The sequence below is a fragment of the Orcinus orca genome, chromosome 1 (assembly GCF_937001465.1).
Source record: "Orcinus orca chromosome 1, mOrcOrc1.1, whole genome shotgun sequence".
NCBI lineage: Eukaryota > Metazoa > Chordata > Mammalia > Artiodactyla > Delphinidae > Orcinus > Orcinus orca.
The window spans coordinates 94,986,219-95,004,478 of NC_064559.1; the positions used below are offsets into that span (position 1 = coordinate 94,986,219).

Below are 18,260 nucleotides of genomic sequence, written 5' to 3' on the forward strand. Positions count from 1 at the left end.
CTATGGAGAACAGTATGGAGGTTCCTTAAAAAACTAAAAATAGAATTACCATATGACCCAGCAATCCCACTACTGGGCATATACCCTGAGAAAACCATAATTCAAATAGAGTCATGTACCACAATGTTCACTGCAGCTCTATTTACAAAAGCCAGGTCATGGAAGCAACCTAAGTGTCCATCAACAGATGAATGGATAAAGAAAATGTGGCACATATATACAATGGAATATTACTCATCCATAAAAAGAAATGAAATTGAGTTATTTGTAGTGAGGTGGATGGACCTAGAGTCTGTCAATCAGAGTGTAGTAGGTCAGAAAGAGAAAAACAAATACTGTATGCTAACACATATATATGGAATCTAAAAAAAAAAACAAAACAAAACAGGTCATGAAGAACCTAGGGGCAGGATGGGAATAAAGACGCAGACCTACTAGAGAATGGACTTGAGGACACAGGGAGGGGGAAGGGTAAGCTGGGACAAAGTGAGAGAGTGATATGGACATATATACACTACCAAATGTAAAATAGATAGCTAGTGGGAAGCAGCTGTATAGCACAGGGAGATCACCTCAGTGCTTTGTGACCACCTAGCGGGGTGGAATAGGGAGGGTGGGAGGGAGGGAGATGCAAGAGGGAAGAGATATGGGGATATATGTATACGTATAGCTGATTCACTTTGTTATAAAGCAGAAACTAACACACCATTGTAAAGCAATTATACTCCAATAAAGATGTTAAAAAAATAAGTAAATAAATAAATAACTTTTAAAAAAAGTCTTCCGCCACATTGGTTTTCTTACAATACTTCAAATAACGCTTTATTCTATGAGGCCACCATTACCCTGATACCAAAACAAGACAAAGACAGTATAAAAAAAAGAAAATTATAGGCCAATATCTCTTTGATGAATATAGATGCAAAAATCCTCAACATTAACAAAACAAATCCAAAAATACATTTAAAAGATCAGACACCAAGATCAAGTGGGATTCATTCCAGGGTCACAAGGATGGTTCAACATTCACAAATCAATCAATGTGTTACACCACATTAACAAAAGGAAGAAAATTCACATGATCATCTCAACAGATGCATTTTTTTGAGAAAATTCAGCATCCATTAATGATAAAAACTCTCCACAAAGTAGGTATAGAAGGAATACATCTCAACATAATAAAGGGCATTTATGACAAACCAACAGCCAATATCACACTCAATTGTAAAAAGCTGAAAGCCAGGAATTCCCTGGTGGTTCAGTGGTTAGGACTCTGTTCTTCCACTGCAGGAGGGCAGGAACAAGACAAGGATGTCCACTCTCACCACTTCTACTTAACATAGGGTTGGAAGTCCTTGTCACAGCAATCATACAAGAAAAAGAAATAAAAGGTATCCAAATTGGAAGAGAAGAGGTAAAACTATCACTATTTGCAGGCGACACAATACTTTATTAAGAGAACACTAAAGAATCCACCCCAAAACTTATTAGAATTAATAAATGAGTTCAGCAAGGTTGCAGGACACACAATTAATATACAGAAATCTGTTGTGTTTCTGTACACTAATGATAAAGTATCAGAAAGAGAAAGTAAAAATAAAATCGCATCAAAAGAATAAAATACCTAAGAATAAATTTAAGCAAAGAGGTGAAAGCCCTATACTCTGAAAACTATAAAACACTGATGAGGACTTCTCTGGTGGTCCAGTGGCTAAGACGCCACACTCCCAATGCAGCAGGCCCGGGTTTGATCCCTGGTTAGAGAACTAGATCCCACATGCCTCAACTAAAAGATCCCACATGCCACAACTGAAGATCCTGCACGTGGCAATGAAGATCCCGCATGCCGCAACTAAGACCTGGCACAGCCAAATAAATAAATATTAAAAAACCAAACAAACACTGATGAAGGAATTTGAAGATAATACAAAGAAGTAGAAAGACAGTTCATGTTCTTGCATTAATTTATATTGTTAAAATGGCCATACTACCCAAAGCAATCTACAGATTTAATGCAATTCCTATCAAAATATCCAGGACATTCTTCACAGAACTAGAATAAATAATCCCAAAATTTATATGGAATCACAGAGGACCCCAAATTGCCAGAGCAATCTTGAGAAAAAAAGAACAAAGCTGGAGGTATAACCGTCCCAAACTTCAGGCTGTATTACAAAGCTACAGTAATCAAAACAGCATGATACTGTCACAAAAACAGACTCATAGATCAATGGAACACAATAGAGAGCCCAGAAATAAAACCACACACCTATGGTCAATGAATCTATGGCAAAGGAGGCAAGAATATACTGTGGAGAAAAGAGAATCTCTTCAACAAGTCGTGCTGGGAAAACTGGTCAGCCACATGTGAAGCAATGAGATTAGGACATTGCTTCATATCACACACAAAAATAAACTGAAAATGGTTTAAAGACCTAAATGTAAGACTAGAAACCATAAAACTCCTAGAAGAAAACATAGGTGAAACACTCTTTGACATAAATCATAGCAATATTTTCTTGGATCAGACTCCTAAGGCAAAAGAAATAAAAGCAAAAATAAACAAATGGGACCTAATTAAATTTAAAAGCTTTTGCACATCAAAGGAAACCACTGACAAAATGAAAAGACAGCCTACAGAATGGGAGAAAATACTTGCCAACAATGAGACTGACAAGGGGTTAATATGCAAAATATACAAACAACTCATACAACTCAATATCAGAAAAAAAAAAACCCACAAACAAACAAAACAATCCAATCAAAAAATGGGCAGAAGATCTGAATAGACATTTTTCCAAAATAGACATACAGATGGCCAAGAGGCACATGAAAAGATGCTCAACATCATTAATTATTAGAGAAATGCAAATCAAAACAGCAATGAGATATAACCTCACACCTGTCAGAAAGGCTATCTTAAAAAAAAGTCTACAAATAACAAATTGTTGTAGAGGATGTGAAGACAAGGGAACCCTGTACACTGTTGGGAATGTACATCGGTGCAGCCACTATAGAAAACAGTATGGGGGTTCCTGAAAAAACTAAAAATAGAACTACTATATGATCCAGCAATTCCACTCCTGGGTATATATCTGGAAAAAACAAAAACACTAATTCGAAAAGATATACGCACCCCCAATGTTCACAGCAGCACTATTTACAATAGCCAAGACATGGAAGCAACCCAAGTACCCATCAACAGATGACTGAATAAATAAGATATGAGATAAATAAATAAGATATGAGATAAATAAGATATGAGATAAATGTGTGTGTGACACACACACAAACATACAGACAGTGGAATATTACTCAGCCATAAAAAATGAAATACTACCATCTGTAGCAAAGTGGATGGACTTAGAGAATATTATGCTTAGTGAAATAAGTCAGACAGAGCAAGACAAATACTGTATGATATCACAAATATGTGGAATCTAAAAAATAATACTAGTGAATGTATACACAAAACAGAAACAGATTCACAGATAAAGAAGACAAACTTGTGGCTACCAAAGGGGCAAAGGAAGAGGGGAGGGACAAATTAGGGGTATGGGATTAACATAGATAAACTACTATGTATAAAATAGATAAGCAACAAGGATATACTATATAGCAGAGGGAATTATAGCCATTGTTTCATAATAACCTATAATGGAGTACAATCTGCAAAAATACTGAATCACTATGCTATACATCTGAAACCAACATAATATTGTGAATCAACTATACTTGAATAGAAAACCAAAAGATTTGCTTCCTTAACCCTCAGCCATACTGTCTACAACTCAGATGCTGAAAAAGATAAAACTAATGCACTAGAGAATTCTGTGACTCATGGAAAGGCAGAATCTACCAAGAAACTGGTTGAACTGTTAATAAGAAATGATCATATGCTGAAAGCTATCTTTCTCTTGCATTACAGGTATCAGTAATCTATCTTACTGTCTCTTATGCAACAAAACATTTCAAATAGTATTAGGGTGTCAGTTAAGTTCCAGTGTTATTCTGAGACCAATCATGTAGAATTTAAAGACCACTAAAATATCTTACATGGTAAATGCTGAAGAAGTACATTTACCTGAGAGACTAATAAAGTCTTGGATAGTTGGCCTTGCTCAGTGCCTGCGGGATGAAAAGTCAGTAAAAGAAATCATGGCACTGCTACTTTCTAATCATATAATAACCCATTAAATTAAAGATTAGCTGCAAATATGAAGACTGAATTAATATTTCCACTACAGAATTATGCTTTTGTTTTATAAATCAAAGTACCTACAGACTGGATGTTTTGTTTATATTCATTATGAGCACCAAGTAATCAGGAACAAAGATCTTATATGGGAATGTTTGGCAACAAACACAAGCAGTACTAAAATATTCAGTGTTGAATAATGTTTTTGAATCTCATCACTTATCCTAGAACAACTGTGTTGATATTTACACTGATGGTACAAAATCAATTCTGATACCTTAGCCTGAATCAAGACAGTAGTACCAAACTGTATTAGAGTTCACTGTATTATTCATCACCTCATGTTCAGATACACACACACATGCACACACACACACAAAGTCAGTTTAAGGAAAAAAAATTATTAATTTTATTAAATCTTGACCCTTGAGTAGACTTCTTTTTAATATTCTGTGACAAAATAGGAAATACACTTCTGCTGGATCCCAAAGTTTTTTGTTTTGTTTTGTTTTTTGGCCGTGCTGTGCAGCTTGCAGGATCTCAGGGAAAGAACCTGGGCTGGCAGTGAAAGCCTGGAATCCTAACCACTAGGCCACCAGGGAACTCCCTAGCTACTTTTTAATGTAACACCAGTTTTATTTTAAAGAATGTCAGATAGACAAATTATAGTTATTTTGACTTGGGTATTTGACAGACAAATGAATTAAAGGAAGCTGCCACTTGAAGGAAAACAACTGACAATCTTTTCAACAGTGATAAAATTTGAGTCTTCAGACAAAAACAAGAATTCTGAAAAACCTGCATCTGCTACCATGAACTTAACAGCTTCCTAATATTAAAGACTTTTCAGATAAGACTTGTGGTGGTATTAAACAATGTGATGTTTAAAATATTGTATATAAGCCACGTCAACATTTGGAAGATCTCCATGTCTCACTGAGCCAATTTTTTCCATCTGACCAAAGTGTGATGTTACAAAATCATGCATGGGGAAGAGATCCACTCAAAGTGCAAGATAAACCAACAGATTTTTTTTTAACATCTTTATTGGAGTATAATTGCTTTACAATGGTGTGTTAGTTTCTGCTTTATAACAAAGTGAATCAGCTATACATATGACCAATAGATTTTAATGCATCAGAGTGCTAGAAGTTCTCAGATTTGGCTTCTACACTGCAACTACCCTTTAAGAAAATATCTCTTGTTGAATTTTGGTGTAGCATCAAAGAAGAATACCCACAATTATCTGAAAAGGCTTTATAAATATTCCTTTCTGGGCTTCCCTGGTGGCGCAGTGGTTGAGAGTCCGCCTGCCGATGCAGGGGACACGGGTTAGTGCCCCGGTCCGGGAAGATCCCACATGCCGCGGAGCGGCTGGGCCCGTGAGCCACGGCCGCTGAGCCTGCGCGTCCGGAGCCTGTGCTCCACAACGGGAGAGGCCACAACAGTGAGAGGCCGCGTACCGCCAAAAAAAAAAAAAAAAAAAAAAAATTCCTTCCTTATCCAACTAAATTATCTGTGTGAGGTCAGATTTTCTTCATATATTTCAACTAAAAGGAAATGATTAATGCAGAAGCACATATAAGAATCCAGCTGGCTTCTACTAAGCCAGATATTAAAGAGATTCATAAAAATATAAAACCATGCCACTCTTCTCACTAATATTTCTTTGAAGTGTTTTGGAAAATATAAGGAGTTCTGAAACCAAAAAGTTTGAGAACCACTGTTCTACATCAGTCTAAGGACCTCCACTTTCTTATTACTCAGTTGAGTCTGAAGCCTGATTTTTTAGGCAAAATAGAAGCCTGGAGATCAGAGTCAATTATATAGAAGATGAGTGGAAAAATATCTGATCAGATAAATGTCTGACTGCAAAACTCTGCATTGGATATTTTTTCATTCCAAAGCCAAGGAAAAATTATTTTTTGATTATATATCATTCTCTTTATAATGCTTGTACCTCCACCCGAATAGATATCTGAAAGCTACTAATTCAAAGCACATTTAAGAGGAAGAAAGCAACCAGTCTCTTTAAAGAACTTCAAATTAAACATCTGACATCCCCTCCCAAGGCAGATTCATACTTAACAGAATAAAACTTATTGAATTTCTATTCAATAACAAATGGAATAAGAAGAAAAATAGCTATAAAACTTAAACTGAATAACAGAGGCCTTTTATTCTGTATGATATATTTTAGTTTTAAGATTTATTTCTAGGTATATTATAATCAGACATAGATGACTCTAAATTATTTGAAATATAGGTTATGGGAGATTCATTTGACAAGCTTTTCTTGAACACATTACATATTCAAATTAAACACTGTGCAGGAGATAAAAATGCTAATATCGTCCCATCCTTCTAGGACACCAAAGACACACATTATAGATGGGTCTCTATACATACAGAGTTTATTCAGTCTGCGGCTTATTAATTCCAGTGCTTAAAATGGCACCACAGTCTGTTTAACACCCTAACTGAAAAAAATCTTCTCTATCCATGTACTACCAGGCTCAGTGTTTCAACTCTGAAACACAGAGAAGATCTTACTGGGTATATAGTTCCCTCATGCAACATGGTACCTAAACTTCTTAAAATGCATTTATTTTTTTAATTGAAGAATAGTTGATTTACAATGTTATATTAGTTTCAAGTGTACATTATATTCCATTTAAAGTTATTATAAAATATTGGTTATATTCCTTGTGCTGTACAAAATGCACTTAAATTTACTAATTTTCAAAGACTGATTTCTAGATTTACCATGAGACGTAGATGGCCCTGAAAAAAGTAGTTAAGAAGCTGGTCTGTCACAAATTGTCTATCACATCATGGTAATGGTATAAACTAATTTAGAATATGGCATGTCAAACTGATGGATTTGGTATCCAGTTTGTTCATTCATTCATTCAATATTTACTGAATACCTGCTATGTGCCTGGTACTATGCTGGATACTAGGGATAGCATGATAACTAAGACAGAGACGGTTCTTGCCCTCAGGGTGCTTAAGGCCGGGCCAGGGAAACAGACATTAAGCAAACAGTTGCATAATTATTTAGTTAGACATATACCACACTCCTGGTCTCAGCTAACCGTCCATCCTGCTGGCTTCCAGTGAGATTCCTATACTAGGAATCAAAGAATTCCTCAAAGCCCGTCCATAACAGACTCTAGATTAGCATCAATGCCTTGAAATAAATGCCACACACCTATTAGAGCCTTAGGATCTTTCAAGAAAAACCAACTGTCAGTGTTCAGATTTGCTGATGGGGTCAAAGTTAAACAAATCAGAGTCCAGAATAGGAAATCACTACATATGGGGGAGGGGAGGACACAAGCATTTCAGATCTTACTCCTGAGTCAGATGATAAATCATCAACTTTTCCTAACTATAGTAATTGCTTCCTCCATATTTAAGTTTTGTGACATTATCAAAAAGCTTGCATCAAATTTTGTTTAAACATAAAATGATTTAACAGTCTATTTTGCTAGTTTTCTCACTTTATATGAGGAAAAACTCCAAGACCATCTAGGTATTAATTAAATTAGAAATAGTTCTATCAAATTTTATATTTTAAAAACATTTTACCATTATTAAAAGTCACCTCCTTATTTAAGATTTAGAAGACTTTTGATGTCCCAAGGAATGCTTTAAATATGATTTTATTTGTTAGAAATCTGGTTTTAATTCCACATTCTCTTTTATTTTTTATAGTCCTACTGCAAATAAACAAAAATTTTTCTTCAACTTTCTCCATGTTCTGATTTAAATAGAAAAACATTAATACAGATGAGGAACAAACATTGACATGTTTATTTTCCTTTAAAACATCTGTCAAAAATAAAATACGCACTCCATTCTTACATTTATATGTATATAAATTAACCACAATAGTCTCTCTTTACTTTATACTTTACCTTCATAGCCCTCCTATCCTTAAACACACGCATACACGCACAAACACAAACGCCTTAGTTCTCTTCCCTTTACCTGTCTCCAGGCTATTTCCCCTTCCCTTCAATGCCAAATTTACCAAGCCCACCACTTTATTTCCTTCACAATCTCTCTTAGCCTCTAATCTGGATTCTGTTCTGAGTACTCTACCATAACTGTAATCTCAAGTCACCAACGATTTCCATGTTTATATAGGCCAAATGGGCTTTTCTCATTTCTCATTCTCAGTGAGCTCTGTGACACCCAATACTGCTGACCACCTCCTTTATGAACTCTTCTTCCTTGACCTCCATGTTTTAAAATAAAACTAAGTTGATTTTTTTCCACTTTCATCTGTAGTACTATTCCAGTTCTCCTTCTATATCTCTAATCATTTCCTCTGTGTTTCCCTGGTAGCTCTTATTTCTCCTACACTATTACTCTACGTAGCATGGTTCTTGGGTTTCTTTCCACAGGGCTTTATCTTTGGTCTTGCCCTCTGTGGAAATGAACCTAAAGCAACTCAAACGATGTTTTGAACAGACAGATCAGTGGAATTAAATTCCAAGTTGAATATTCTGAAGGATAAGGCAGCATTTGGACATAAAAGTGCTAGAAAGGCAATATAGGGAAGTGGCCAGAAACACAGACTCTGGAGCCAGACTCTCAGTTAAATTCTGGCTCAGTCACTTCCAAACTATGTCACGTTGGACAAATTAATTAACCTCTCTGTGCCTTAGGCTCCTCATCTGTAAAATGAGGACGATAATCGTACCTACCTCAGGATTAAAGACTGGCATATTATAAGCGCTATAAAGATCATTATTAAATAAATTACAAGACCACCATCTATTAAAAAATCGAACTCATTAATTTATAGGTCTACCTTGTAACTCAACATTTTGGTTTTGTTATGGTTGTTTTTCAAAACCCTTAAAATGTTCTAACTCCAACTGACTGAGAGTCACTCTAGTAACTTTAAAGAGTTTTAACACAATACTATAGATTTCTAAGAGGACAGTGTTCACACACAGAAACACATATACACACATATACCTACACACACACACACACACACACACAGAGTTAGAAGAATACTATAAATTTCTAGAGCGAAAAGGAAAATGCAAATCTGCTCTAACTTTATCATTTTACAGATCAGGAAACTGAAGATAGGAGAGACAAGTGATTTGTCCAAAGTCAAACAGTAAGTGACAGAATTGGGGCTAAAATGCAAGTCACTAAGGCCTGTATCTATGAATTATTTAAAAAACATTTTTCCTCACATATTCATAATGTGAAGAAATATCTTTTCTTAGAATGCAGTTTTGCTTTCAGGAAATGTTTTCTTCCCTCATTATGAAAAATCTGAAATTTTATGAGAAGGAAACTATCAAAACTTTATCAATTATTAAATCCTACCTGAAGAATCAGGGTAACTTTAGATGTCTTTCTTTAGAAGTCATTCTATTCTGTAGCTAAAAGTTTGTCCACATCAAAGTAGACTATATATTTTAAACTTTTTCATGGTTATTCAATATACAAAAGTAATTTTAAACATTCATTGAGAAAAATTTCCTTCTTTGTCTCTGCAAACCCCATCTCTACTAATCTTTTGAACAGCAGGACATAAAAGATAAGGTAAAAAGGCACAAATAAACAGCAGTTTGAGTCCTAACATTTATTTAGGACTTGCTCTGCACAGTCTGCAGTACATTGCAACAGACCTTGTAGAAAGGAAAAACAGAAGGAATAGACTTTATCCCTGCCCAGAGAAAGCATGCCAGCTAAAAAAGGAGCCTAAACAAATGCATATGAAAAACACATTATAAAATAAAGACTACCAAATAGAGCACAAGAATAACGAACAGTTGGAAAATTATCCTGACTCAGATGGACTTGCCCACTATCCTGAGAATTTTGAAGACTTCAAATTATTCATGAGTTATAAATTCTTTGTGCGCATGGCTATTCTACTTACAAGTCTAGTTACAGAGACTGTTGAACAATCATTTTTCAAACATAAAACAAGTTATATTACACTATGCAATTGAAAAATCCAAATAACAGGTTGTTGTTTTTTTTTAACGTTAGCTAGGAATCTGTTACAGAGCCAAGGAACAAATGACTAAATCCCCTAAAACCACACAACAGTAACTCATATTTAACAAGGAGCTTGAGATCAAAAGTTTCTGATCTCAAGAATCCGGCATGCCATATACAGAATGCATAATAAAATGCATTTACACATGCACAAAAACCACTCTTCTCTATGAGAAGTTCTAGAGTACCAATCATTAAAATACTGTCTATTTTGGCTAAAGTACTTCCTTTTTAAGACACAGCAAAGATTTTTTTTCCTCAAATGTTTTAAAAAGAAACCAGAAACTCTCAAAGCCTATTTATTCTATTCTCTTGGTTTGAAATCTGAAGCTATACTATAACCTTTCAGACCATTAAGTTATTCTTTACTATTATCAAAGTGTAACCTAATAAAGCACTTAATCTACAATCAGGTAATTAACAAACAAAAAATTTTAATTGTTATGCAATAACTCCAGCAAAAGTGTCCAGCAGATATGGCAACAAAACATGGTTGGTTTTGGAGGAATACAGTAATTTTGCTATTTAAATATTCAGCAATCTAAAATGCAGCACCAGGGCTTCCCTGGTGGCGCAGTGGTTGAAAGTCCGCCTGCTGATGCAGGGGACACGGGTTTGTGCTCTGGTCTGGGAAGATCTCACATGCTGCGGAGCGGCTGGGCCCGTGAGCCATGGCCGCTGAGCCTGCGCGTCTGGAACCTGTGCTCCGCAACGGGAGAGGCCACAACACTGAGAGGCCCGCGTACCGCAGAAAAGATAAAAATAAAAAAATAAAAAAAATAAAATGCAGCACCAGAATGTAAAGGAAAAAAAATCATTGTATTAAATTTGAACACTTCAATTATTGCCCTAGTTCTACTGCTTACCATTTTTGTGTCCTTAGAGAAGCTACTTAACCTCTCTGTGCCTCAATTTTTCCATCTGTAAAACAGGACTAGGAATACTTACTTTATTATATGTAAGGAACTAACAAGATGATATATGTGAAAGGGGTTTGTAAACTATAATGGCCGTATACTTTAAAGGTGTCCGTATTTGTATATAAATGAAAGAGAAAATGGATATATAATGTTACTGATGTAATCATTAAGTAAATTCAGGTTAAGTGGATCCTCAGACAACTCTGTTCTATTTTTTACAATATGCCTAAGACCTGGATAAGAGTAAATCTCAAAGTAGGCTAACAATTATTTAGAAAAAGTCCTCTAAAAGAAGTTTTTGAAAAAGTCTCTTCTAAGATAAGACTTCTTTTTAATGCGAGTATCTTTCCAAACTCATTTAGTCACATTTTTTTTTCCAGCCAGACAAAGAATCTGGCTAAAAGGCCATGAAAGCAGAGATAAGAAAATGGCCAAACTCCAAGATCCATGTGCACACTCAAGTTGTGAAGTTCCAAAACAACAGAAGCTGTATCCTTTTGAAGTAGACTTTATAAACTAATTTCCTTTGATTTCTAAGGAAATTCCTCTTGCCTCTGAAGATTTTATATAAAGTTATATATACTAAACAAAACTTTCTAAGAAATAAATAATATACATTAAGAAAATATGCCATTCTTCCAAGCATGTATTAGGTATTAATCTAGGCATTAATTTATAAAATATCATTGCCATTCTGTGAAACTCTCTATTATGGCCTTCCATGGGAATAAACCTTTGGCAAACCTTTTGAACCAATAACATCACCAGTCAACCTTTCTGCATTAATTAGCATCTTTCCTATTCTTTGTCCAAAGTTTCAAGTTTCTGGCTCATGCTGCTTGAATCTGTAGAGATACTAGACACCATCCCTTCTACACAAAAGAAAGCAGTGAGGTCTAACAACAATCCACTCCCAAATGACTCTGCCAAATATTAAAAAAACAAGGATGCAAGTACCTCAAAGTTCTCCCTATTGACTATTAAACATTTCACAGTCAAACATTTCACCAAGGTGATGTTTTTTAGCTCTAAAGCTTAGATACAGAAACAAGCACAAAGCTGATGCATCTCTGGCTAGTACAACCATAAATAAAGAAAAGACAGGTCATCTCTAACTGAACTTTCTGCTGCACTTCACTGTTTATGTTACTTCTTAGATCAGTAAAACAGATTTAGATTTCTCCAAGCAAAACATGTAAATATACCCTTTAAATGATTATGGAAAACAATGAACTTCCATCACTGTGACATCTCTTAGTGAACCATACCTAAAATTGTTCTGTTTAATAAGCACTGAGTGGCTAGCATTGTGCTGAGTGCCAGGAGTGGTAATAAAAAAGCACGTGACACTTCCTGCCTTTCAGAGGCTTATGAACAGATGAGAAGACAAGCCTTTTAGATCAAACAACTAGGGACCAATACAAGAAAGAACTTTTTTTTTAAAGCAGGTGTTGTGTAGCATAATAAACAGTTTATGAAGCTCTAAGGGCCCACCACAATCATTTTCTCGGAAGAGTGGCCCAGGCTGTTCCTTTTGCATAGTTGCTGGCTTACAAAGCAAAAGAATACATTTAATGAAATCAACACTATTTCCCTGGTCACAAAAGAATGGACCACGGATCATGAGCCAGGGTTATCACAGCAATTCTACCCAACTATATACATAATCAGATCCTCTTTCTGCTTAGGGAGTCTGAATGAGCAATGTGTGAAAAAGACTAAAATGGAATTACTGGAGCTGCTGTTGAATCAGGAGTGACAACAAGCCACTATTTCAATTTTCCATGAGGACAAGTGTATGTTCCAAGCTATGAAGCATAAGAGTTGCTTTATTAAATAATGGTATCCTAAACAGTCAACAGCTACATCTACTTTTTTAGATATTAAAATATTCTTTTAAACACATGTCCAATTATACAATAAGACCACATGGTTTGCTTATTGGCTCTGTTAAGTCTGGTTTATACTAAGCAAAACCTTGAGGCATGAGAATCCCTATATTTCTTAATTTCTAATGTAATCGCACAGTATCAATTACAATAATTTCTGTCAATGAAATTAAGAGCCTAAATGAAAGAAAAAGTCTACATCTTTCTACACAAGAAATGATGCCACTTGCCTTTTTGATGAAACTGTTAGGATATTTTATATGGAAAAATGAAAAAAAAACTAAGCATGAGATTATGTCTTTCATTTTCATTTTAGCAAGAACAAAAAGAACAATCCAGGATTTAAGAATCAAATTCCTGTCCAATGACACTATTTATAGTCATGATGATAAAATTAACTTCCTTATCCCAACTGTTAAAACAAAATAAAGAAAGAAAAAGTGAAAAAGGATGCTGTCTCTTTCTAACTACTGTTATCTAGTTAAGTTCATGCTTATCCTCACTTTACCTTGATATAAAACACTAAGATATGATAAATCAGTAATTAGGAAATGAAAAACTCAAACAGAATGTGAAAGAGAGTCCTAACAGTTTTCTTAAACATGAGAATGTTTTTTCTACAACATCAAAGGATTGGAGGGAGGGTGATAAATAATTTTCTAGTAGCACTTTTCACAGCAAACTAATGAGAAGTAGCTTTTACAAATGCAAGAACGTAATGCATTTATTTTAAAAAAGAACACCATTCAGGCTTCCCTGGTGGCGCAGTGATTGGGAGTCCGCCTGCCGATGCAGGGGACGCGGGTTCATGCCCCGGTCCGGGAGAATCCCACATGCCGCGGAGCAGCTGGGCCCGTGAGCCATGCCCGCTGGGCCTGCACGTCTGGAGCCTGTGCTCCGCAGCGGGAAAGGCCACAGCAGCGAGAGGTCTGCGTACCGCAAAAAAACAAAACAAAACAAAACAAAACAAAAAAAAGGACACCATTTATCTTCCTTTGTAAAAATACAGTCCCTTTAAGGCTAGGATAATTTTCTTCATAACAAATACTTGTTCTCTTCCCTAGAAAAATGTTACTAGTCGTAAGGTCAATCTGTGTCTTGACAATTGCTACTTTTAATATATACTGTTCTGTTTTCATCAAATAATAGAGAAATTATCCCAAACCTAAGAAAATGTATTCAGCTATTTCAGTGTTAAAAATATTCTTTTGTGGTAACTTCCATAACATATACTTCAACACATTCATTTTAACATGTATCAAGTCTCTTCTTCGTAGTGCTGGATCCCATCTTAAAAAGTTTACTCCTGGGCTTCTCTGGTGGTGCAGTGGTTGAGAGTCTGCCTGCCGATGCAGGGGATGTGGGTTCGTGCCCCGGTCCAGGAGGATCCCACATGCCACAGAGCGGCTGGGCCTGTGAGCCATGGCCGCTGAGCCTGAGTGTCCGGAGCCTGTGCTCCACAACGGGAGAGGCCACAACAGTGAGAGGCCCACGTACCGCAAAAAAAAAAAAAATTTTACTCCCACCCCCCAACCCCTGCCAACTTTAAACATGATTGTGTCAACCCAAAGCTAATACTAAGCTCTGGTCAGCCAATACAGTTGGAGCCTTGCTGAAACCCTGTTCTCAGCTGCCCCCTTGCTGCTGAAAATGAACTTGGAGGCTGGCACAGTATAGAAATATACCAGCTATGTCTGAGAGAATAGGCTGAACACAGGAAATTTTTGAGAAAAGGCAGAAATCATGAGATACCATCACTATAGTATTCCAAATCTCCTAACATAGTTGATTAATAACTAAAAACACATGAAATGTTTGGTTTCCCTAATCTTCAAGTGTCAAAGTTCTCTGGTCCAAAATTCTGAGCTGCTAGATATTTATACCTTAGGAAAAGCATTGAGTTAACTGAGAATTTCAGTGACAGTGAGTGGTGACAATAATCAGAGAATGAATCGTTTATTGTTAGCATATGCTTATTTCTATCATACACTCTCTACATCCTTTAAAAAAAAGACAAAGAAAAAGAAAAGCCTAGGATACAAACTACCAAGGAATTCTAATTCATTCATGTGTTACTGGTTTAACATACAGCACTGTAACCGAGATATTCATATGGCAACTCTATGCAGAATGTATTTTCATTTTAGAGGAAAAGCAGATGGAATGAAAGTAAGCTTTGCATTTTTTCCCCATTTAGTCTCACATTTGTAACATTCAAAAGTGCTCGTATAAACATTTACTTTTGTATAAGCTAACTGATTATCTTACACATTCTTCACTAGCAAGAGTAAATGCTTGATGAAGTACAGAGAAAAGAGGGATAGAAAGTCTCAGGAATAGAGCCTAAAAAGACATTTTTATGTTTATACTTCTCCACTGGTTATAGACAAACAAATAATATGTTGGTTATAAACAAAGAATAAAAATCAATAAGCAGCTTATATTTTCTAAATATTGCCTGGCATCAACTCCATGTTTCCACTTCATAACGCTGAACAGCTCAAAATCAAGCTTGTATTATAGCACTTAGGCTGTTCCACTCATACAATTTATTTTATATTGCTTCCTATCTCTCATATCTTTTTATCTTCCACAGCATTCAGCTCAGTGCCTCATATATAGCAGGTATTCAAAACTATTTCTTTTATTCTTTCAAAGTGAACTTACCCTTCGAAACGACACAACATAAAACGTGTCTCCCCTTCTGTGGATGGCTTCAAAAAAGTCTTGATAACTTCTGGGTGAAGCATAATACACCTGTAGCTCACTCCCTGAGTTCCTGCTGAAGTAAGAAAATGGCAAAGTGGCAAAGTGTTCTTTAACGAATAAATTTCTATCCTCTCAAAAACGCTTCCCATTCTGAATTGTAAGAATCTCTCTCAACCAAAATATTAGTAGTATTTTGGCAGCAATTTTTATAGTAACATTTTGAAAAGCTCAAGGTCAGGATATTTGTAAGATCCAATTCACTAAAGCCAAAACTCTCATTTCTGTATCAAGGCTCTAAAATGTACCAGTCAAGTGCATTGCAAAGCATGTAAAAAAAAATAGAAGTACCAGAAAATAGATTTCTGCATCGGTTTGCATGATTTTAAAATTTTGGTAACATAAATTAAGTCTGAGGAAAAGTTATCTTTCACCGTTCTGTCAAATGTGTGAAGGTGCACTTGTCTATGAGGCTGTGTGAAAGGTGAAAAGCACTTAGGATTTGGAAACAAATACACCTGGCTCTGAATTCCTGCTCCACCTCTCAACTGGATATTGTTGGGGAAATCAATCTCTGAGGAACCTCAGTTTCCTCATCAATAAAATGAGGGTAACCACATAAACCTTTCAGGACTGTTACTGGGGTCAGAGATGTTAGTACCAAGCATGGGTCCTCTTCCATGGGAGTCACTCAACAACTGCTAGCCATAGATATTAAAAGTACCAAGTCAGTGCCTTGGTAAAATTATAACTAAAATTATAATACCTCAGAGCACATCTAACCCCAAAAGATATACTCAAATGATATTAATATAGTTCTTAATAATATTTTCAGGGTCTTTTATTGTTTAGTACAATAAGCCAACACCCAAAAGTTAGAGTTAAAAAAAAAAGACTTCATTTTTCTTCAAAAAGAAAAATCATATTCTTTTATGTCTTCAATCAAACTTTTATTACCTTAAGAGGAGGGCAAGACTGACCTAAAAGGAAATTATAACTGAGTCATAAGAACTTCCTTTGAAATAATTTCACGTGCTCAAGAGGCCATCTCTGACTGTAATACTTTGAATATACAGTCAATTCTTATTACTTATGGTAGTTATAGTCCTATAAAGTCAGTGCAAACACTGAATTAGCAAACACTGAACCATTCTCCTAAGGGAAATACAGGTTAGGTTCCTGTGAAGGCTTAGTTACAGCATTTTTTTCCCTGAATTTTTAAAATTTATTTTTTTATACAACAGGTTCTTATTAGTCGTCAATTTTATACACATCAGTGTATAAATGTCAATCCCAATCGCCCAATTCACCCCACCACCACCACCACCGCCCTGCCGCTTTCCCCCCTTGGTGTCCATACGTTTGTTCTCTACATCTGTGTCTCAATTTCTGCCCTGCAAACTGGTTCATCTGTACCATTTTTCTGGCTCCACATATATGCGATAATATACAATATTTGTTTTACTCTTTCTGACTTCACTCTGTATGACAGTCTCTAGAGCCATCCACGTCTCAACAAATGGCCCAGTTTCATTCCTTTTTATGGCTGAGTAATATTCCATTGTATATATGTACCACAACTTCTCTATCCATTTGTCTGTCGATGGGCATTTAGGTTGCTTCCATGACCTGGTTATTGTAAATAGTGCTGCAATGAACATTGGGGTGCATGTGTCTTTTTGCATTATGGATTTCTCTGGGTATATGCCCAGTACTGGGATTGCTGGGTCATATGGTAATTCAATTTTTAGTTTCTGAAGGAACCTTCATACTGTTCTCCATAGTGGCTGTTATCAATTTACATTCCCACCAACAGTACAAGAGGGCTCCTTTTTCTCCACACCCTCTCCAGCATTTGTTGTTTATAGATTTTCTGGTGATGCCCATTCTAACTGGTGTGAGGTGATACCTCATTGTAGTTCTAATTTGCATTCCTCTAATAATTACTGATGTCGAGCAGCTTTTCATGTGCTTCTTGGCCATCTGTATGTCTTCTTTGGAGAAATGTCTATTTAGGTCTTCTGCCCATTTTTGATTTCGGTTGTTTGTTTTTTTAATATTGAGCTGCATGAGCTGTTTATATATTTTGGAGATTAATCCTGGGTCTGTTGAATCGTTTGAAAATATTTTCTCCCATTCTGAGGGTTGTCTTTTTGTCTTGTTTATGGTTTCCTTTGCTATGCAAAAGCTTTCACGTTTCCTTAGGTCCCATTTATTTTTGTTTTCATTTCCATTACACTAGGACGTGGATCAAAAAAGATCTTGCTGTGATTTCTGTCAAAGAGTGTTCTTCCTATGCTTTCCTCTAACAGTTTTATAGTATCCAGTCTTACACTTAGGTCTCTAATCCATTTTGAGTTTATTTTTGTGTATGGTGTTAGGGAGTGTTCTAATTTCATTCTTTTACATGTAGCTGTCCAGTTTTCCCAGCACCACTTATTGAAGAGACTGTCTTTTCTCCATTGTGTATCTTTGCCTCCTTTGTCATAGATTAGTTGACCATAG

The 18,260-nt window shown here is 35.8% G+C and overlaps 1 protein-coding gene and 1 long non-coding RNA gene across 5 annotated transcripts in view; one reads left to right on the forward strand and one right to left on the reverse strand.

The window, feature by feature from the left end:
- ATF6 (activating transcription factor 6) overlaps window positions 1–18,260 on the reverse strand; it is a 222,147-nt gene that overhangs the window by 108,207 nt on the left and 95,680 nt on the right. For all 4 annotated transcript variants that reach the window (XM_049709130.1, XM_049709129.1, XM_049709134.1 and 1 more), the window contains one exon: window positions 15,717–15,831. In XM_049709130.1, the coding sequence (XP_049565087.1) occupies window positions 15,717–15,831 (115 nt within the window). The remainder of the gene's footprint in view (window positions 1–15,716; window positions 15,832–18,260) is intronic.
- LOC125964256 (uncharacterized) overlaps window positions 1–18,260 on the forward strand; it is a 65,762-nt gene that overhangs the window by 12,487 nt on the left and 35,015 nt on the right. The window lies entirely within an intron of this gene.